General features: G+C 38.7%; 1 protein-coding gene across 1 annotated transcript in view; it reads right to left on the bottom strand.

The window, feature by feature from the left end:
* Positions 1–9,764: 9,764 nt before the first annotated feature.
* LVRN (laeverin) overlaps positions 9,765–23,811 on the bottom strand; it is a 59,567-nt gene continuing 45,520 nt past the window's right edge. The window contains exons 19-20 of the mRNA XM_090279034.1: positions 13,773–13,848; positions 9,765–10,239 (exon numbers count right to left, since the gene is read on the bottom strand). Of these exons, the coding sequence (XP_090135160.1) occupies positions 10,099–10,239; positions 13,773–13,848 (217 nt within the window). The 3' untranslated portion in view covers positions 9,765–10,098. The remainder of the gene's footprint in view (positions 10,240–13,772; positions 13,849–23,811) is intronic.

Genomic DNA, 23,811 nt, shown 5'->3' with positions numbered 1-23,811 from the left:
TTCTGAACCATGTGGCTAATAATTTTTTATTATATGATTTTTTCTTCATCATGCTCTTTAGTAATCCTTTTTATTGTATACTATGTACTTGAAAGGCACTTCATATCAATATTTCAAGTATAATGATTATTAATTACCACACCAACATTTCTTAATGCCTTCTATGGTAATGTTAAAAAAAAAAACAAAAAAAAAAACTTTCAGACGAGGCTTCCTATGTTATCTTAATAGTATCCTAACAGTATCTTAACCATACCCTAATTTAACAGGTAAGAGAAAAATCCAAAATAAATGGGGGTCGGCAGTAAACAGACTAGGTCTTAAATCTGGCTTCTTCCTCAGCCCTAAGTCTCTTGTTTTCCCATGTGTTAAAATCAGAATAATTATACTGACCTGAGTTGGTTATTCAGCCACTCTCAGGACTCTAAATCCACCTTTCTGTTCTCCGCTGGGTCGTGTTACAACTGGGACTCTGCAAACCACATTTCCGCTTTAGCAACAGGGGGCGCTGAGGGACACCGGAAAACTAGAGGAGGGCCAAGGGCCTTGCTCCTTCCTGTCTGCTTCCGGCTGCTTTGAGCATAGCCTCACCAGTGATTCTTATCACTGACTTGTGGCTGTTGGATTCCAGTTCTGAGGATTCACCCTCCGCCCCGGGCCCCCAACTTTCCAGCCAACGTAGCGTGTCCCTTCACAGATACCAGCACGTGGCCAGAGCCAGCTCCTCAGAGTTCCGGGTCCAACACCAAGAGGCCCACAGTCTGAGTTCCTGGGGCATTCGCACCGGTCAAGCCCAAGCCGTTATCCTCCTCAAGGTCTGCCCGACCCTTTCTCCGACTTGCTGAGGCAGCAGTACCAGCTTCTACATTTTAAATAACCTCATCCCTTCCCTTTGTTGCCCCTGCCCTAAGGGTGCTATTTATTGCAGTGTTTATCTTGGTGTTAGCTTAGTGTTACTCTTTTGCCTTTTTCAATTTCTTAAATACCGATGCTTTAAATTCTCGTAGTTTAAAAAAAAAAAAAAAAAAGAGGCTAGTCCGGTTACTGTTTTCCTGACCAGTCCCTGACTATACCAGCTGACTTTGAAGAAACAGAACCACAAGGTGAGTCTCTGATCACACCCTGTCCTTCAACACAGCGCTGACCCCCTAGTTAATCAGGTAATCACCTGTGGTTGATTACAGTGACGTACCTACCTAAGCAGGTGGCTTCTGGGACCCACTGGCTGTTATGTTTAACCACTGTGGTTGCAAAGATTGCGATGGGATGATTACAGGAAAAAAAATCATTTCAAGTGATAAAGAACCAAAGAACTTCAAAGGCAGTTCTAAAAATCTCCTAATTCTTGTAGCTGCTCTGTCGGATGTGCCATTACAATGCAAGTTGAATTCACAGACTTGCTAAATCTCTACAGTGAGAGTTAGGCATTGATTAGAAAGGAATGAGACCCTGAGGTTTGGAATGAGGACATCTGGTGGACCAAACAAAACACAAAACCATGTGCTACCTAGTCCAAGTTTCCACATTCTAGTAACTCCAACCTTTGCCCTTTATTCTCTAGCCTTAAGGGAGAGAACTATTTCCTGTGCTCTAATTTAGGGGTCTTCTTTCACATATTCCGTTCCCTGATAGCTATTAAACAATTCCCTAACATTAAAATCTCTTTAAGACAAACAAAAGTGGTCCGGTTTCTGTTTTTCTGACTGGATCCTAAGGGACACACTGTCTCATGGGGTTATTTTGAGGATGATATAAAGTGGCACATTCCTATGTGAAGGACACTCAACAGATAGTACCCATTTCCTGCTGACCACATCTCTATTATGCTACTTTGAGTCGGATTGGTCATAACTTCTCTCTGAACTTTTTTATAAATGAGTATATTTTCTCTAACATTTGGAGCATGTGTTTGGGTGGGGGAGATGAGGGAGAACATCAACCTCATGAAGAAATAATTACTCTCATCCTACTTATCGCTCACAGGAGCTCATAAATACTGAAGCCGCCACCTGGTGCTAGCAATTAGGAAGGCCTGCTGTTCACCATCGGTAAGTCCAAAAAAAAACTTTCTGAAAGAAAATATACTAATTTTCTGTTACGGGGTATTCTTAGGACAATTTTCTAAATGGGGCCGAGAACCCTGGCATCACAAAGAATTACTCAAAGTCATAGGACCTGATGGAACTAACAGATTGTGTTGATCCCAACTAAAATATACTAAGAGTCAGGGGCCATTCTAAATAACAGAGTGATCACCACACAGAGGATAGAAAAAAAGAAACTCCTGCAAACCCCAGGTTTTACTCCTCTGATATATATTGATGAAGCCCTAGGGTCCAGGACTCATCAAGAAGTCATCAAAATAGGCCACTTTCATCAGTGTGGCATTATTTGTCAGAGAAAGGATGCCTTTGACTTGTCCTACTTAATAGGTTGCTATTTCTTTTCCATGGCAATGAAAAGAATCAACATGTAGTTCAGCCTAGGACAGGGAGGTGTTTATACACACCCTATTTATGTACACACACATACATACACTTAGGTATATATATACATACATACATACATGGTCTTTTCTCACAAAATAAACTCTAGCAAACAAGTTATAATAAATATGTTAAAACATACTTTTAAGGTTACAGGATGCATAGGAAAAATTCTTATGAAAATCCTGATCTAAAGATATTAATTTTTAAAATAAACATAAATGTGCAACTGCATTTTTCAATTTATACCTCTAAATCCTATTTAGAATTTTGAAGTCACGTTATAGCACCTAAGGCAAAAATAATTTGCATTCATCTAGATTTTTCTCCAATGAAAGAAGTAATGAAGGAAGTAATGAAAGAAGCTGGATTATATACCTAGCAAAGAGTTTTCATTATCAAGATAATAGTATTTAGAATACATAGCTATATAGCAGGTATCGTATACTACACAACTTGTAGACTTATATTCCATTTATTACTAGCTGTGTGAAATGGCAATATATTTTTTAGATGTTACTCTGTATAGCTTAAGTCAAGTTGTTGCCATAGTGACTTTTCAAGGTTACAGTCATCCATGTATATTTAGGTTTATTTCAAAAGACTGAGTTCAGTTTTAAGTTTTAATAATTTCAGAAGTATAAATGCTACACTTACATACAAGTTTCAAATAAACTATTTAAAAGTTTAATGACTTACATTTATTTTACATTTGTGCAGCTTTCCAAATTTTGAATAATACATTTGTATTTTAATTTTTTAGTCCCTTTGGTTTAAGATGGAAAATATAGGCTTAAACAAAAAATTAGACTTCCAGCCAAGATGGAAGTGTAGGTGAACACACTGCATCTCCCTCCACAACTAATAAGAATACAACTATCTCAAAACTAGAGACAACCAGAAGTTTCATAAAATCAAGCTGCATGGAACTCCAACAAACAAAGATATAAAGAAGAAATACTCATCTGGACAGGTAAGATGGCCAGAGCCATGGTGGAGAGGATGCAGTGTGGTGCCAGCAGCGGCAAAGGCAGTGGCAGTGGCAGGTTGGCAGAAAATGTGGTAATACATTAAAATAAGTAGGGAGGGACACCTGGGGGGCACTCCCAGCACCAAATGAAACGATGCAGCTTAAGGTTCCAGCACCAGGAAAAATAAAGCCACATTGCTTCTTACTGTGAAAACAGTGGGGGTTGGGGCAGAGGAAGAAACTGCCATGCTCTCAGCAGAGTCCATTTGTTTAAAGGGCCCCAATGGTCCTAGAACATCTGCAGACACACCCACTCTGGGAACCACGGTCAGAGCAACAGCTAGAGAGATGCCAGTCCCATACAGAAAGTGGGAGATGTGCCTGGAAAAAGGACAATTGCTGAGCAGGTGGCATTGTCCCTCTCAGACCCCTTCTCCACACACAGCACCACAATATCGTGAAAAGTATCACCACATACTGACAAATACCTAAGGCTCCGCTTCTTAAATGTAACAGGTACAACGGCTCTACCTAAGACACAGAGACAAACATAGGAGCCTGTCAAGTAGAGGAGACAGAGAATTATGGCCCGAAGAGGGAATAGATCAAGGTTCCAGTGGGAGAACTAAGTGATGAGGAGATAGCCACCCTAACAGATGCAGAGTTCAATACACTGGTGACAAAGATGCTCACAGACTTGACAGATATGCTTGAGCATGGCAAATGCAGAAGGGAAGAAGTAAAGGCTAAGCTAAGTGAAACAAAGGAAAATTCACATGCAACCAATGGTGAAAGGAAGGAAACCAGGGTTCAAATCAATGATTTGGGACATAAGGAAAAAATAAACAGTCATCCAGTACAGAATGAAGAAACAAGAATTGAAAAAAATGAGGAGAGGCTTAAGAACCTCTGGGACAACTTTAAAGGTACCAACATCCAAATCATAGGGCTGCCAGAAGGAGAAGAGAAAGAGCAAGAAATTGAAAACTTATGTGAAAAAATAATGAAGGAAAACTTCCCAAATTTGGCACAGGAAATAGATGTACAAGTCCAGGAAGCACAGAGAATCCCAAACAAGTTAGACCCAAAGAGGATCACACTAAGTCGCATCATCATTAAAATGCCAAACGTTAAAGATAAACAGAGAATCTTAAAAGCAGCAAGAGAAATGAAGAGAGTTACCTAAAAAGAGGTTCCTATAAGACAATCAGCTGATTTCTTAAAAGAAACTTTGCAGGCAAGAAGGGACTGGCAAGAAGTATTCAAAGTGATGAAAAGCAAGGACCTACAACCAAGATTACTCTATCCAGCAAAGCTATCATTTAGAATGGAAGGGCAGATAAAGTGCTTCCCAGACAATGTAAAGCTAAAGGAGTTCATCATCACCAAGCCATTATTATATGAAATGTTAATGGGACTTATTTAAGAAAAAGATCAAAACTACGAACATTAAAATTACATCAAACTCACAACTATCAACAACAGAATCTAAAAAATAAAAACAAAAAGAAACTATGCAAGCAACGAGAATAGGAACAGAATCATAGGTGTGGGGATCAATTGGAGGGCTATCAGCTGAGAGGGGGAAAGGGTGGAAATGGGTAAATGATGCAGGGACTAAGAAGCATAATTTGTAGGTACAAAATAGACAGGGGAGTGTTAAGAATAGTTTAAGAAAAAGTGAAGCCAAAGAACTTACATGCATAACCCATGGACATGAACTAAAGGGGGGTGGATTGCTGGAGGGAAGGGAGGTACTGGGTGGAGGGGAGCAAAGGGAAAAAAGATTGGGACTACTGTAACAGCATAATCAATAAGATATACTTAAAAATAAATAAATAAAATCAATTTTGTAAAATAAAACAATAAAGTGATTATTGATATCTATAAAAAATTAATTATTTGGGGAAAATCTGTATTTTCACTTTGTGTGCTTATTGAAATACTTAATAGATAACTTCAGGACTGTGGGTATGGCCATTACCAAATTTGAAAGAAAAAAAGATTTGAAAGAAAAATGCATTGCAGTTCTAAAACGTGTTTTATTTACTTTTAATTTATTTAATTACAAATGTATAAAGAAGTTAGGATTACAGTAAAAATATTTTTTTTCTGCATCATTAATATTAGGTTGTCACACATGATGCCACATTCATCCCTTGATGTGTATTTCCTACAACAGGGACTTTTTTCTATATAAATTCAACACAACCATCAAAGTCAAAAACTTAACATTGGTACATTTCTAGTACCTAATTCTCAAACTCCATTTGAAGTTTTCCAATTGTACCAAAAGCGTCCTTTATAGCAAAAGAATCCAGTTCAGAATTACGTTATATTTTGTTATTACATATCTTTAATCTCCTTCAGTTTAAAACACTCTTCCATCTTTCCTTGACTTTCATGATCTTGACACTTTTGAAGAATATTTTGTAGTATGTAACTCAATTTGAGTTTGTTTGATGCTTCCTCGTCATTAGATTCATGTTATGCAGATTTGTCAGGGGTATAACAAAAGTGATGCTGTATTTTTGTCATTTCATTTTATTAAATGGAACAAAATTTTTATTCATCCCACTGTGATGATGTTCACATCGAACTATTGATTAAGGTGATGTATGCCCTCTTTTCCACTGTGAATTAGTTTTCCTTTGCAATTTATCAGTATTTTGAGGAAAGTTACATTGCAATTATGTATATATTCCTTATCAAAATTTCAATTTCTTCATTACTTAGACATATAAGTATAGATTCATGAATCCCTATGTTATTCCATTACTGTCTTTATTTATTATAGTACTCAAATTTTCCTAGATTTGACTGTGGGCCCCTTTAAGCTGGCTTTTGTGCCCTTTTATATGTCTACATCATTTTTTGAGCAATTCCTTGTCTTTTACAAAAAGACATTCCATCTCAAATTATCCCAGGTCTAAGATCATCCATTTCTCCAAGAGACCCCTGTTCTTTTATTTTTATTTTTTAGATTTCATTTATTTATTTTTACAGAGATGGGAAGGGAGGGAAAAGGCGAAGGAGAGAAACATTGATGTAAGAGAGAAACATCTATCAGTTGCCTCTTGCACATGCCTGGACCAGGGACCAAACCTGCATCCCAGGCATGTGCCAAACCAGGAATCAAACCAGCAACCATTCGCTTTGTGGGGTGACACCCAACCAACTGAGCCACACAGGTCAGTGTGAAACCTTGGTTCTTTTAGCAGAACATCGCATTCAGAAACCAAGATCTGGATACTAACTGTGCTCATTGTTATTAGCATCTTGCTTCTCTCGGGATCTCTTAGTTGAAAAACTAGGGTATCTATCTATCTACCTATCACTATTACTATATATTTATCTATGTATAGAAAGAGCATATACCTACAAACACATTTACATCTATATGTATAATCTATCCATATATTGAGAACTGTGAGCTCTGTTCACATCAATACCTTCAGCTCTAATTCAAAAACCAAGGGATCAGTCTAGTCTTTTTTTCCTTTTGAATATCTGCAACTCTCTTTTCCAACAGTAAGTAACCTGAATCCTATCATCACTTACATATTTTTTTATTTGATTCATAATCGTGTGGTATCCAAGCTCCCATCTCTGCCTTTCCCCCACCCCATGTGGATACCCTCCTCACCCTCCTCAGGCTCTGATACTTGGCCATGCACCCCTGGTCTATTATATATCTCCTCTTCATCCACCAGGACTTGGATTCCTCATTCTCACCCTGTTTGGGCTTTGACTGCATTTGCTGGTGGCTCCCCTGCATAGATGTCCTCCTTACCCGGTTTAGCTCCTACGCTTCATGTCATACGGTCCCTCTCTGCACTGTGTGGTCACCTGACTCACTCTTCTTGGGCTCTGACATCCTGTGCCAAGCTTCTCCCACTTTGTGGATTCCCTCTTTGCCCCACCCAAGCTCTTACACTTCATTCCAGGGCATGGGCCAGCACTGCTCCCTCTTTGCTTCCACTGGTGTAGAAGCCTACCTTGCTCTGCCTCTCCTTTAGGACTATTTTATGAACAGAAGGAAAGAGGAAGAATCCAAATAACTCCTAAATATGTGTGTTCTGAAGACTACGTTTGCTGAATTTTGTTGAATTAGAAGGTCAAACTGGAGGCAGTATGTGTGTGCTTTCAAATGCTGCTGATTATACTACACAAGTTTGTGTCGGGAGAGGCAGTTATATTTAGTTGTCAGCCCCTTTAAGACTTTACTTTGGACAAATTAATCCTGCTAAAGTTTGGCTGGAACAAAGACAGCATTTACTGAGCTGAACAAGAAACATAATCAAGTAGAGCTCCCTTTTAAATCTCACCTTATTTTGCTTCCTCATTTGTTCCTCAGAATTATTTATTATACAGATTGGCCCTAGGGTTTTAAAATTACAGAGGGTCTTGAGTCTTCAAGACTAAGTTATTTGTTCTTTCACTTAAAGTCAACAATGTTAAGTCACTGAATGTGTTTGAGCAGAAAAGAAGCATGAGATTATGAGGAAAACTTTAATTTCTAATTACCAAATTGAAAAAAAGCAAGAGTATATTGTATATCTTGTTAACTTTCCTTAGAATGAAGAGTATAAAGAGAAATTGTTTTATAGTTGGGATTCTAATATAGAAGCTGGCTTATTAGTTAATAGTTACATCATTCAGACAAATCTGCCTCGGATCACTCCCTGACTTACTGTGATCACAGTAATCAATCAATAATTACTTCTTTATATTAAGTGTAAGGTACAATATAATAAAATGTAATTCTTGACTGGAGTAACTGGCTTTATCCAAGCCAGAAAAAAAGTACATTATTCAAAATTCCCTTTCATGTTTAGAGGAAAGACTATTAACCAAATATCTGAGCATTTGATTTTGGATAAACACTTTCCAACTTCCTCCAACTGCTCTGGGTGGAATGAGAACACAGTAAAGTGGGAAGACCAAGGACAGCGGACATGGACACCAGGCAGAGGTCACTGGAAACAGAGAAGGAAGACAGGGGAGCCCAAAGGAGAAAGGGAGGAGGTGGAAGTGAAAGAGAGGAAGAAGAGAAAGAGAAAAGCAGTTGAGAGGCCATGTGACATGGTTATCAAAAGATGAGATTGATGATCAGAGGAAATACAGGAAATATAGAAAGAATGTTTAAGAAAACATATGAAGATATCTCATACACAACAATTTGAAGACAAGGGGATATTTTATTGCTTAATATTTTAATTTCTATATTTAAAGGAAAAACTTTCTGACCTGTGACCCATAGTCAAATCTGAGTAGGCTGTGCTTTGGTTTGTCTTCATGGCCAAGTCTCATAGATTACCACTCACATAGGGAGCATCTTCTTGTGAAGCGAATATGCAAGTAAATTTTTGTAGTGCATTTTAATCTGTGGCTGCAATAACTTATACAAGAAATTGGGAGGGGGGCCTTAGAGCACATTGTCTTGAGCTCACATAGCATATTTAAAGACCTTTAATTAACATATTCCTTAGTCTTTACATTATCACTCTGAGGTAGATCCCTATTCTACAAAAACAAAATCAAAATCAAAAATTAAAACACAGAATTAAATCACATATACACAAACTCTGGAGTAGAATGATTTGCCTAAGCTAATTCCATACATTGTGACTGATGAAAATGTTTTAAGTTGTCCAAACTACAAGTAAGTTCAATTTGGTTAAATGCAACCACATTTCAAACTTAATCCCCTGAGTGCAAAGCTGTAAAGGTTCTACCTTTTAGTTTGATTTCTCTTTATTTGACAATCTCCCTTTATGCTGAAGATTAGCCCATAATTGCTATTGTATGTTGACATCATTATTTTTGCTCATAAGCTTTGGCTAAAAGAGTGTCCCTTCCCACAGGTGAAGAGTCAAGACCTGCAAGGCAGAGCCCCTCCTCTCCATCTGGCCTCAGCAACAGCAAGCCTAAAGGCATTTCATGGATTCCTCCTTCCTGAGTCTTTTTATGACATCTTAGATTCAGTAGCCAGTAAAATGTGGCACAAAGCCTTAGGCACTCTGAGGAGAAAGGGGCAGAAGACACACTTCACATGGCTGATAAAGTTGTCTGGTTTCTTCTTTTAAAAACTTGCTCTTCAGCTTTTCTGTGGCAGTATTATTCTTCTGGTGTCTATTTCTTTACACTGTTGTGTTAGTTTCTCATTATTCTTTTAAATATTGAACTAAATAAACTAGAGTATTGCAAGTCTGTATTTCCCTCAGAAAAGAATGTGCTCATTTAGCCAATGATTACTCTTCCACTGGCCTTCACAACAGAATAAGCAAGACATGACTTCCTTTTTTTTTTTTTTCCCATCCCCCAGCCGCAAACTCTAGCAAGACATGACTTTCTAAGGTAAATTTTTTACAAGTTATTCAAAGTAAATTCTGTGGTTTAATAGCCCAAAATGAAGTGAAGTCTTCCCCCAAAATACATCAGTGTTGGCAAAATCCTCAGCAATCACATAGCCTCAGAGCCAACATGACAACATGGGAGGAACAAGACTCTGAGTAGTAAATGTGACTGAAATACAAATAACAAAACATGTGGTTTTCTAGTCTCACAAAGTATTGGAAGACAAACTGTCAGCAAACTACCTTATAATATGCAAGAGGAATGCCAAAAGTGGCCACTAAATTATGTGTTTTTCCGTAGCCATGCAGCTATCCTGGCACTTTGGTTTTTGTTTTTCAGATTTTTGTTCTTTATTGTTTGTAACTTGGCATGAACTGTAAGCTTCTGGTGCTCCTCCAACATGGGACTGAAAAACTGCTGCAGCTGTAAGGACAAAGAGATGGTCAGGGCAATCTAATTTCTCATTTAGACAAAGCAAGACAGAATTCATGCTAAATTGCAACATGATTTTGCAAATGGCCAATGACAGTTGGGATGGGTAGAAATGTGTGAAGACCAACTAACCTGAAGAACCAGACTGGAAGCTCCAGGAAGTGGAAACTTCACTTACTTTACTCATTGTATTATTCCCCAAGCTCCTAGTAGATGCTCAATAAAGACTTACTGAATATATACTGGTTATTAGACAAGATTTGTGGGCAGAGATCCAATGACATCTTTTCTTATCTCAAAAGAAACTTTGCAACTTTCAAAGCTCAAAACTAGCACACAACATTTGTGTCTTTACAAATGTTTTCTTTTATTTAAGAATATTTAGATAGTGGATTTCTCCATTGGCTAAATTCCTTCACTGAGTCAAGAATTCAGCTATAGGAACATATGCAATATTATGTACAAGCCAGACCCCAATTGACTAATTATTTATATTCCAAGTATGTTTCTCCATCAATGAATTAGAACTCAGAACATGAGAGATGACAATGTACCATGCCAACTCACAAAGTATCACTTAAACCTTAAGGCACTTGAAATTGAGTAGTAATAGGGCTATCAAAGCTAATTACAATGTAAAAGAAAAGGAAGGTTCTAGGGAAAAGTAGGTTAAGGAACCAGAACAAACCACCCACCGTCTCCCACACCTGTTCACACCTGCCACGCAGTGGGAGCCACATGCCCGAAGCTCCATATGATTGTGCACCTGCAGTGGGTGGGAGGGGAGTGAGGGTCTTTGGTGTTGTAGTTGGGGTTTCCCGTGTCCTTGAGAGCATGAGTGAGGCCAGGCTCTAGCAGGGCAGAGTATAAGGAACAGAGCAAAAGAAGCAAAGAGTGTGTAGAAACTGTGCGGACAGGGAAGGAAAAGGGACTCATGTAATTTTCTTTTCATCCTCTTTTTAGTAATTATTTTTTATATTATCATGTGAATTCATTATTGGAGGATTGTTGGGCATTAATAGGTTTTGACAAGGATATTCAGAATAGCTAACTTACTTGTTTTTAAGTTGCAAAAATTTAATCACTGCTAAATCCACTTTTGCTTTTTAAAATAAACTATCAGTGACTATAGAGTTTTGGAACTTTGAGAACAACTAAATTTATATAACCTTCATTCATGCATTAAATAACAACAAAACTTCACTGGGTTCTGTGGAGACAAAGATAAACTGATGAACTTTAGAAAACACCAACACATACTCAGTCTTGATTCTAGAAGTTTCCCTTCCAGCATTGCTGGGTGTGCCCTGCACTGTCTTGTCCTGGAAGTCCCTAATAAGTCAGGTCCTGACAGCTCAGCCTCAGGCAAGGCCAACTGAAACAAAGATAATTCTGTCAGGAATTACCAGTTCTTCTCTCTCTCATTATAACAACTACTTGACTGCTGCTTGTTTTCTTGCTCAGGATCAAATTTCTAGCCTTTACACCTAGCATTTATTTGTTTACTTGCAGGACTAGGGGAGTTGATTTTCCTTTTTTATTTACACAGCCCTTTTTATTTTTATTAATATAGTTCCAGGCCATGGTTAATTTGCACTCTTGCATTTTAAAGAAAATTGTAATCAGCTTTATTGAGATAAATATACGTACAATAAACTCTATCCACTTAAAGTGTACAAGTTGAGTTTTGATCTTTGTATATACTTGTGAAACCATAGGCACAATCAAGGTACAGTCTATTTGCATCACCCACAAATGCTTCTTCATGCCCTTTTCAGGCCATTCCTCCCTCTATCCCAGGAAGCCACTGGTTTACCTTTTGTTACTATAGATTAGTTTGCATTTCCTAGCAAGTGTCTCGTTTCTTTTACTCAGCATAATAATCTTGAGATTCATCCATGTCACTACACAAACTTTGTTCCTTTTTTTTTTTTTTTTTTTTTTTTTGTGGGGGCAGTATTCCTCTGTGGGGATATATTATATTTTCCTTGTCAATTCACCTATTGATGGACATTTGGATGGTTTCCTATTTGGGGCTAATGTGAATAAAGCAGCTATGAACATTCATGTACAAGTATTTGTGTGAACATAGGTTTCCATTTCTCTTGAATAAAAACCTAAAAGTAGAGCTGTTGGGTCACATGTGTCTAACTAATATTTTAAAATATTGCCTGTTTTCCAAAGTAGTTGTACCATGTTACGTTCCCACCAATAGGGTAAGAGAGTTCCAGCTGCCTTACATGTCTGCTAACCTTTGGTATTGTAAATCTTTCTAATTTTATCTATGCTACTGGGTGCATAGAGGTTGTATTTATATTTTACTCTTGTTTTATTTTGTGTGTGTGTGGCTTTTGTAGACATTCGCTTTTGCCCCTCAATTTACCTTGGTTATAGGTTATAGTTCTTTCCAGAATGATCCCTCCCTTATCCCAGTGCCTGTGTTTTGGGTGGGGCTGGTTCCTAATGTGTGCATATGATGCAGGTTAGGCCGATCAGAGTATTTCATTCCCCCTGGACACAGAGATTGGTGCATTTGGCCCATGTAGGACCAACCAGAGCACTTCCTTCAGGGCTGGAACTTGAAGCTGGGTAAGAAAGGATTCCTCCTTCTACAACTGAGAGTGCTAAGGATCTTAAGCCTGGAGCTATGCATGTGGAGAATGCCTGTCTAAGAAGAAATTTAGCCCAGAGGAAAGAAGAGCAAGCCCCATATTAGGTTCTAGAACACAGATAAAATTAAAATATGGTCTCAGTCCTCAGGGAGCTCATTTTAGCCTCATGGAGTAGATGTGTTTGCACACTGTTTACTGTAGAATGTGGTAAATGCTATGATGAAAATATTGATAGGATGATTTGGGAGTATGGAGGAAGATAGGGTATAAATAGGTTCATAAAAATTCCTAGAATAGGTGGTTGGAGCAGGGTCTTAAAGAATGATTAGGAATTGTCCAGTCAAGGACAGGGCTGGGGAGAGCACCCCAGATGGAAGGTAGAGTGTTTCTGAAATCTAGAAAATGTGAAACAACATGATAATTTCAGAAATCTGTTAAGTGATAGAGTACAGCTAGAGGAAAAGTGTTTGGGAGTGTCTGTCTCTCTTGCTTTCTGATCTCATTGGTGAGTTGGGCAAAAATGAAGCCAGGGAGTAATGTAGGGGCCAGATTATTAAAGGATTCATGTGCTAATGAAAAGACTTTAAAATTTCCTAAAAACTGATAAACTGCTGAAGCTTTGGGAGCAGGGCAATGGCTGGCAGCAATGTGAAGAATGAATGGAGGCAAGACCAGCCTGGGGCAGGGAGCTGGAGCCAGAACCTACTGCAATAAATTCAGGTGAAAAAGAATGATATCTAACCCTCAAGAGAAAGAATTAAAAAACATTTTATACACAGTTATAATAGCAACAATGGAAGCATAGAATGTAATAATTCAGATAATCATATTATTTTTAATTTTAGTAACTCCAAGTAACATTTAAAAAGTGGCTTCTAAATTATAATAATTCACAATATCTAAAGTACTTACCTCCACGATCTGTAAATCTGTACTTATGGTTCTCCCTATTATATACATTAGAGTAACCAATGATTGTGTTCCATACCTACAAAGCAACAAGATGCTAATTAGGGTCAGGAAATGTGTGGCAAGACAAAGCTATATTTTATGTGCCAGAATAATGCTAAATATATAGCCCCTTTTAATTTTTATCTCCTAAATATAAGAGAAAACATGTATGAACTATTTACTTTCATTTTTTAATAGAAAATCTATTATATAAAAAAATCTATTAGCACTAAAATATTTATATCAAATACTGATTTGTGTAACATAGTTTATAGTTTACTTAAATGTAAAAAGCTCTTCTTAAAAACAATAACAAAGACAGCTGTTTTTATCTTTTTAAATGAGGTGGTTAGAATAGATGTCACATATTTGAAATATTAAAAATTAATGAAATTTGTAAGGGAGTAAATAAATATGCAAATTATTCCCCTTAAAAACACAGTAGTTAATGTGGGATCAATTTCAGAAACTGACTAAAATACCTGAAAGCTCATTTAAAATTTTGAACTTGCATGTGCTTTTTGGAGAGAGGATCTATATCTTCTGAGATTCTCCAAATGCTGGTGATCATTCAAGGCTAAGTTCCTGGTTCTACTCTACTTATGCTCCCTCAAACAAGCATGGTCACAGAAACTTCCTCCTTAGTTTAGTGTTTTTGAATATCCAAGGAGAATCATCTTTTTATAAAAAGCCACAAAGTGTTGCTATAGAGAAAGCATATACATACCTGCCCACAGTGGTGGTGTAGCTAAGAAAAGTAAATAAAGACTTTTGGGTGCATTAAAAAAGAAAGAAAATTAAAATAGGGTTAATATGGACGGAACAAGAAATAGTTGAAATGCCTTGATAGTAGACACAATTGCTTTATTTCAAAAATGTATACTTGAAATTAAAAATTGTAAGAGTTAATGTTGACATAATACACAAACAACTGTGAGAGAAAACAATGCTTTTGTTCTTTTTTAGTTCCCAGCTATAATGTAATCTGTGTCTACTTGAACGAAGTAGAGGACAAGAGACAATCTACATATATTATAAGTCAGACAAGCAAACTTGTTTCTATGGGGAAGTGGAAATATTTCTCAGTTCTTCATTTTTATTGGCCAGGTATAAAAAGCCAGTGAGATGACTCAAAAAACTTGGCAAAATTTGCAAAGAAACCAAGTTTTCAACCTTAAAAAAAAAAAAAAAGGAAAACTACCTAGGAGGATAAATGCATGATTTTCTACCATATCCTGGAGAAAAAATTACCCCGAGAGGCAGGGCTCAATTTGAAGTTATCCTGGGCAACTTATAAATGGTAAAAATAGGGAATAACATTGTGCTGGAAGCATTGTTCTCGAGAGTAAGTGACATAATGTATGTGGAGGCATCTATCAGAGTCCCTGGAAAACCTCACTCCTTTCTGGCCTTGCAAGCTTCAAAAGGACATATTTTTGAGACAGAGAGAATTTGTCACTCTTGTGCAGAGAGCAATCATTCTGAAATATTACTGTACAAAAATATATACTTTAAAAATAGTTTATCTCACCAGTAGTCAAATGCATTCAATTACTATAAAGACAAAAGCCTGTGGGTGTCAGCATAGTTACCCTTTTAAACATATTGATAGCATTCAATGCCAGCATGGATGCAGTGATTTGGATAATCCAGTCTGGCTTGCTTTCTGCCTCTCTCCTTTCTCACATTTCCGCTCCCCTCCTCTCCTTCTGCCTGCCCTGTCTGACTTCCTGTGGCAAGAATGCGGGTACCAAGGCATCCAGCCAATCCAGTGACAGGCGGTGGGGATGGGTCCACTCCAACATCTCAACTTGCTCAGTTCCCTTGAGCTCCTATTTAAACCTTCCAACTCTCTGTTCCCAATCATAAAATACAAGAGAGTGGAAGTGAAAGTAAATGTGGGTTTCAAGCTTAGGACTTCAGGCAATATAACAATATTTGGAGGAGACATCAAGTGTTTGGTTAAAGAAAAGGGTAAGATTCGTTTTGGACCAGTTGAGTTTGAAACTGATTATATACCTTATATTATATCTTCAAATAAAGCTAGGGTTTTCCTGTAGGCTGTGAAATCCACATTGATTTAAGAAAGCCAAAGCAAGTTAACAAGGATGATAAGGGCACAAGTATAAATTCTACCACATTCAATAAAAAGTCACACATTCTTCCACAGACTCTATCCACATCTGCATGTACATATTGACTGTCTTGTACCCTGAGAGATGTCTTTATGGTGAGCTCAAGTTCCTTCATTTAGATCAGTGCTCAACATCTTTGGTCCAACAGTTAACTAATTATGCCTCAGCAACCACTGCAGTGCCTACACATGAGAGTGAGGTCAGGACCAAGCTGAATGTGCTTTATTCAATCAGATACTCAAAATATATTTTCAGATTAGGCCTGTTGAGAAGATTCCTGGGCCTGGTTGAAGGGAGCAGATGTTCTTGAACTGCTATTGGCAACATGCTCAACCATACCACTGGACCAGCCCTGTCTTCTCCTTTCCAGTGCCCTAAGCTCCAGCCAGTGATCACAACTAGCACCAAGTCAGTCTTTCAGTCCTTCCAAGTGGAAAGTGACTTTTTCAACTCTGCCTGTTCAAATCTCACTCAATTCCCTTTCTTCCTTTTGAATCCCCAAAGCCCTCCCCATCTCCACCTCCACATTCTAATCACTTTATATCCCCAACAACAGCTTTAACTGTGCCTTCACATAGAAAAATCAAAACAATTTATTACTATAAAGAACTTTAGATTAGTCAAATACATGTCTTTCATTTTATAGAAGAGGAAACCAAGGCCTCAATGTTCATAGGCAAACAATAAACAGATGTTGTTGCTGTTTCAGTTCTTAATGAGAGGGTTGGAGAACTTTCTCATCTGTCTTTCTCTTGATACAACTGATCTACTAGCAAAATGACATTTTGTTTACATTAGCATATATAGTACATAGCAGGAGTACAGATGTAAGAAGCTAGGTAAAGTATATGAAAAACTCTAGATTTCCTTCTACAAGGCTTCTTGGAACCTTTATGATGCTAACATATACTGTGAATTTGCAGAAGTGGAGGTTAAAACAGTTTCCAAACTGATTGGGCTATTGTCTTCTTGTTAATAGAAGGCTTATCAACAACTTCCCTGCATCATGCTCAGCAGAAAACACTAAAGGAACGCTAATTTCATTACCAACTTGCAAGTAATCACATACATTTTAGCAAATTGAAAATAAATCCTTTCTACATTATTAATATAAAATTTAATTTGTCATAAGCATTTACTTATATTTTTATACTACCTTTATCATTATATAAGACAGGTGTCATACAAATATTCATGTCATATACACTGTTTAATAAATGATAAATAGTCTGATGTACAAGAATTTTATGCCATTTTTAGTGTATCATATTTTAATTAATTTTTTTAATTGTTTTTATTTCCTAACAATTCATAAATTATATCGCTGTCTATTTAAACAAAATCCTTTGCAAAATTCAGCAAGATTGGTAAATATAAATTGAACCGTAAAAATAAATGTATTAGATGTAGAAAACACATTTATTTGAATCTGAAAGACCTTTTGTACCAGGCATTAATGTACAAGAGAAGTGAACTGAGATAAATCTGCCATAAACAGAACAAGCATCTATTTTATAAGCATAGCATTTTTGTCTGTCGTCGTCGTCGTCGTTGGCAGCCGTTCGTCTCGAGAGACGATGGTGTAGCTTCTTAAGAGTCTATCTGCACCGCCGAGAATGGTTGTGCAGTCCGACTCGGGAGTGACACGGTATCTGTCTCCTCCCGTGTTGAATCGACATCTTGCGATGACGCTGGAGTGTCCTCTCCAGTGAAGCTGAAGCTACAGAGCCTGGGCAGGGTGATATGGAGGGTCTGCTGTTGCCCATGCAGCAGACCCCCCCTCTCTTCGCAGCTGAAGGATCCAAGGGAAAGACGGAGTCAATACAGCTTGGCTTCAGGTGCGCCGCAGGAGTTGCCGGTGTTGACTACAACGTCAAACCGCCTTAGGGACTCCGGCTCCGGATTTTCTGTCAGGTTTTACTCCCTTAGCCTTTCCCCTGAAGAGGTATGCCGCAAGGCAGCGGAGGTTTTTTGGAATCAGAGTTTTCCTTCTCTGATGTGCCCTGACTGGAAGATCGAACCAGCGACACTTAGCTCGCAGGCCGACGCTCAATCCACTGAGCCAAACCAGCCAGGGTCAACCTAGGAGTAAACTTAACCAAAGAGATAAAAGACTTGTACTCTGAAAATTACATAACATTGAAGAAAGAAATTAAGGAAGATACAAATAAATGGAAGCATATACCATGTTCTTGGATGGGAAGAATCAACATCATCAAAATGGCCATACTACCCAAAGCAATTTACAGATCCAATGCAATTTTTATTAAAATACCAATGACATATTTCACAGACCTAGAACAAATACACCAAAAATTCATATGGAACCAAAAAAGACCCCGAATAGCAAAAGTAATCTTGAGACAGAAGAACACAGCAGGAGGAATCACAACACCAGATATCAAACAATACTACAAAGCCACTGTGATCAAAACAGTCTGGTACTGGCATAAGAACAGACATATAGATCAGTGGAACAGAATAGAGAGTCCAGAAATAAACCCAGGCCTCTATGGTCAACTAATCTTTGATAAAGGAGCAAGGAACATAAAATGGAGTGAGAAGAGCCTCTTTAACAAATGGTGCTGGGAGAACTGGATAAGGACTTGCAAAAAAATGAAACTAGACCACCAACTTACACCACACACGAGAATAAACTCAAGATGGATCAAAGACTTAAATGTAAGCTGTGACACCATAAAAGTCCTAGAGGAAAATATAGGCAAGAAAATTTCAGATATCTCACGTAACAATTTCTTCACGGATACATCTCCTAAAGCAAGAGAAATAAAGGAAAAAATAAACAAATGGGATTACATCACACTAAAGAGTTTCTGCTCAGCAAAAGAAAACATCAGCAAGATGAAAAGGAAACCAACCATATGGGAAAACATATTTGCCAATGACATCACAGACAGGGGACTGATTTCCAAAATATATAAAGAGCTTATACGACTCAACATCAAGAAAACAAACAACCCAATTAAAAAATGGGCAAAGGACCTCAACAAACACTTCTCTGAAGAGGACATACAGAAGGTCCATAGACACATGAAAAAATGCTCGACATCATTAGCCATCAGGGAGATGCAAATAAAAACCACAATGAGATACCATTTTACACCAGTCAGAATGGCCATCATCAACAAATCAACAAACAACAAGTGCTGGCGAGGATGTGGAGAAACGCGAACCCTACCGCACTATTGGTGGGAATGCAGACTGGTACAGCCACTATGGAGAACAGTATGGAATTACCTCAAAAGATTAAAAATGGAACTGCCTTTTGAACCAGCGACTCCACTACTAGGATTATACCCGAAGAATCTTGAAACACCAATTCAAAGGAACTTATGCACCCCTATGTTCATTGCAGCACTGTTTACAATAGCTAAATGCTGGAAACACCGAAGTGCCCATCTGTAGATGAGTGGATCAAAAAACTGTGGTACATTTACACAATTGAATACTATGTAGCAGAGAGAAAGAAGGAACTCCTGCCATTTGCGACAACATGGATGGAACTAGAGAGAATTATGCTTAGTGAAATAAGGCAGGCAAAGAAAGAAAAATACCATATGATATCAGCTAATACAGGAAACTAAAGAACAACACAAACAAAAGAACTAAATAGAACAAAGAGCAGAATAGCAGTCAATAGGGGGATAAGTAAGGGAAGGGTTTAGTCAAAGAACCTGTATAAATGACTCATGGACATGGACAATGGGGAGGGATATGATTGCAGGAGAGGGGGTGGGCTGTGTGGGGGAGAGAAATGGGGGAAAAATGGGACAGCTGTAATTGAAAAACCAAAAAAATAAAATAAAATAAATAATTTCAATTTTCTTGAATTTGTTGAGGCTTGTTTTGTGTCCTAACATGTGGTATATCTTTGAAAATCTTCCACGTGCACTTGAAAAGAATGTATATTTTGTTTCTTTGAGGTGAAAAGTTCTATATATCAATTAAGTCAATTTGATTTAGAGTGTTGTTCAATGCCTCAGTATCCTTGGTGTTTCTTTGCTTCAAAGATCTGTCCATTGTTGAAATAGGGTGTTAAAGTCCCCTACTATGAGTGTGTCACTGTTGATATCTTTCTTGTAGTCTTCCAAGATTTTCCTTATATATTTGGGTGCTCCAATGTTGGGTGCATATGTGCTTACCAGGGTTATATCTTCTTGATGGATTGTTACCTTAAGGATTATGAAATGCCCTTCTTTGTCTCTTTTTATGGCCTTTGCTGTGAAATCTGTTTTGTCTGATATAAGTATTGCTTCCCCAGCTTTTTTTCATGTCCATTTGCTTGGAATAATTTTTCCCATCCCTTCACTTACAGTCTGTGTAAATCTTTTGTTTTGAAGTGTGTCTCTTGTAGACAGCATATATGTGGGTCATGTTTTCATATCTGTTCCACTACCCTGTCTTTTGAGTGGAGCATTTAATCCATTTACATTTAAGGTTATTATTGACAGGTATTTATTCATTTCCCTTTGTACCCGTGTTCCTCTCCCTCTCTCTTTTTCTTCTTTTTCTTCAAGTGTTCCCTTTAGCATCTCTTGCAATGCTGGTTTGATGGAGATGTATTCTTTAAGTCTTCCTTTGTCTGGAAAAGTCCTTATTTTACTTTCTATTTTGAATGAGAGCCTTGCCGGGTAGGGTAGTCTTGGTTGTAGGCCTTTGTTTTTCATTACTTGGAATATTTTTTGCCATTCCCTTCTGGCTTGTAGTGTTTCTGTTGAGAAATAAATTGAAAGTCTTATCAGAGCTCCCTTGTATGTTATTTGCTGTTTTTCTCTTGATGCTTTTTGGACTCTCTCTTTGTCTTTGAATGTTGCCATTTTAATTATGATGTGCCTTGGAGTGGGCCTTTTTGGGTTCATCTTCATTGGGACCCTCTGTGCTTCCTGGACTTGCATGACTTTTTCTCTCATCAAGTTAGGAAAATTTTCTGTCATTACTTTTTCAATCAGGTTTTCTATCCCATGCTCCTATTCTTCTCCTTCTTGTATCCTTATGATATGAATATTGTTTTATTTCATGCTACCCCGCATTTCTCTTAAACCCTCTTAATTCTTTTTCAATATTTTTCATTTTGTTGTATTGTTTGGGAATTTTTTTCTATATTGTCCTCTAACTCAGTGATCAAATTCTCTGCTTCGTTTAGCCTTTTGATTGCTTCTACTGTATTCTTCAGTTCAGGAATTGTATTCTTCATTTCTTCTAGTTCTTATTGATAGTTTCTATGTCCTTTTTTATGCTGGTGTAGTTCTCTGTAAGTTCCCTGTAGCTTCCCTGGAGTTCATTGTAGTTTTATCTGAGTTTGTCAAGTTCATTGGGCTTCCTCATAACCGTTCTTCTGAATTCCATGTTTGATAGTTTGCTTACTACCTCTGTTTCATCTAGCACTTTCTAGGGATTCCTCTTTTCCTTTCATTGGGAGGTTGTTTCTGTGTCTCCCCATGTTGGATGCTTCTTCTTGTTTCTTAGATTTGTCTGCTTTGATTCCCCACCTTTGTGGTATGAGATTCTGTATAGAAGACTTGGGGGATTCAGTGATACAGTCTCTTTGATCTCCTGAGCTTGATGCTTTTGGGATGCCCTTTATGCCATTTGTTTAAGCTGTCTGGTTGTATTTCAGTTATTCTTTGGTGGAACCTTCCCTCTGGCTAGTTGATTGAGAGTCACTCTGCCCACCATGTCTTATGTTCTTTTGTGGGGATGCTGTTAAAACATGAACACACAACCCAGGCAAGAAACCCACACCCTCAAAAATATTCCCCACCCACAATCACACTATCAGCAACAAATGAGCCAGTATTAATATAAATGTAAAGAGGTTAAGACTATTATACTCTAGGAAAAACAGTTAAGAGTTGTTTTAACTGAAAGAAAGATGATTTTTGAGAGGGAAGATGGTAGAATAATAATAGTAGCAAGTAGGGTCAAGGCTCTGTGAGACAGTAAGTAATATTTACATTGTAGGTTGAAAAAGGAAGGGAAGAATGCAGAATGAAGTAAGAAAGTAGAATTGTATAGTATTGGGTTTATATAGCAGTTATATCTTATATATTCAATGTGAGAGGGAGGATAAACAAAACAGATTAACAAAAAAAATTAAATAAGAAGAATAGGAGGGAGAGAAAGTAGGAAACAGATTAAAGAAAGAGTTTTTCTCCAGTACAAACTTTGGGTGCTGTCTTCTTTTTCTGGATCTGCCACTGGTCAAAATTCCATGGGTTTCTAATCTTATTTTCTGGCTGTCTGTCTGTGAGATCTGGTTGGATTCTGAGGCTGCTATTCTCTCACTCACGGGCCTACTGCAGCTCTCGGCTGTGAGCTTCACTGAGATGAGTCCCCTCCCACTTGTCCTGAGGCACCCTCCAGCCCTCCTCAGGCTTGTCTAGCAATGCTGTTCTGGTGAGCCAGTGCACATGCCCATAGCCCCTTCCCAGCCTCTGTCCTGTCTCCACTCTGCCTCCAAAAATGTCTGTGTTGCCTCCAAGCTGTAGCACCGGCCTGCGTCCATGCCTGGCAGGGACTTGTGTTTCTGCGTGTACAGAGTTGCCTGCTTGGGTTCCCTACTGAGTCTGGGGTTCTGTCACAGCTTTCCCATATGGACCCCTCTCCATGGCTCAGTTCTGTATTTTTGTTTGGCGGAGCCTTGATGTGAGCACCCCAGGGCACAGGGTTGCCAGCCCAGGGGATCCACACCAAGACCCAGTTCACACAGTTTCTCACAGTCTGGAGCGCTCTCTGTCTTCCCACACCTCCAGCTGTTTGAACCAAACCGTCTAGCTGACTTCTTCCGGGACTCTGCTGGTCAGGACGCCTATGGCAGGAAGAAGTTTCCAAGCAGATCCCAGTTAATGAGCCAGTCAGCAGCTGCCCCTTTCAGGTGCGGTGTGGCAGAGGCGCCAGGCTGGGAAGCCCAGCAACTCCCCTTGGAGAACGCGGGCAGAGCTTCCTGCCCTCTTTCACACCGCTCCCATACTCCCATCACTGTTCACCTCTGAAATCCGCACTCACTCACTCCGCTCCGTGTTTGTACTCCAAGTCCTTCCGCAATAGGAGCAAGCAGACAACACTGCTACCTACTCTGCCACCATCTTTTTTCTCCTCTTCTCTACTCTTATTTCATACAGTTATGTAGATCATTTATTTTTTATAATATTCATTATTTTATTATATTTTTATTTTTTGTTTACAATTTTTATTTTTTATTTATTTCCATTTTTTAATTATTCTATTACAGTTGTACCTGCTTCTTAATTTATTGTTAAAATGTCATTACCCTGGCTGGTTTGGCTCAGTGGATTGAGCGTCGGCCTGCGAGCTAAGTGTCGCTGGTTCGATCTTCCAGTCAGGGCACATCAGAGAAGGAAAACTCTGACTCCAAAAAACCTCCGCTGCCTTGCGGCATACCTCTTCAGGGGAAAGGCTAAGGGAGTAAACCCCAACAGAAAATCCGGAGCCGGAGTCCCTAAGGCGGTTTGACGTTGTAGTCAACACCGGCAACTCCTGCGGCGCACCTGAAGCCAAGCTGTATTGACTCCGTCTTTCCCTTGGACCCTTCAGCTGCGAAGAGAGGGGGGGTCTGCTGCATGGGCAACAGCAGACCCTCCATATCACCCTGCCCAGGCTCTGTAGCTTCAGCTTCACTGGAGAGGACACTCCAGCGTCATCGCAAGATGTCGATTCAACATGGGAGGAGACAGATACCGTGTCACTCCCGAGTCGGACTGCACAGCCATTCTCGGCGGTGCAGATAGACTCTTAAGAAGCTACACCATCGTCTCTCGAGACGGACGGCTGCCGATATTCCTCCCCCGCCCCCCCCCCCCCCCCCGCGGTTGCTCTCCCCTGCC

The sequence above is a fragment of the Furipterus horrens genome, unplaced genomic scaffold (assembly GCF_987537825.1).
Source record: "Furipterus horrens unplaced genomic scaffold, mFurHor1.1.pri manual_scaffold_5, whole genome shotgun sequence".
Lineage (NCBI taxonomy): Eukaryota > Metazoa > Chordata > Mammalia > Chiroptera > Furipteridae > Furipterus > Furipterus horrens.
This window is presented reverse-complemented; position numbering and strand designations above follow the sequence as displayed.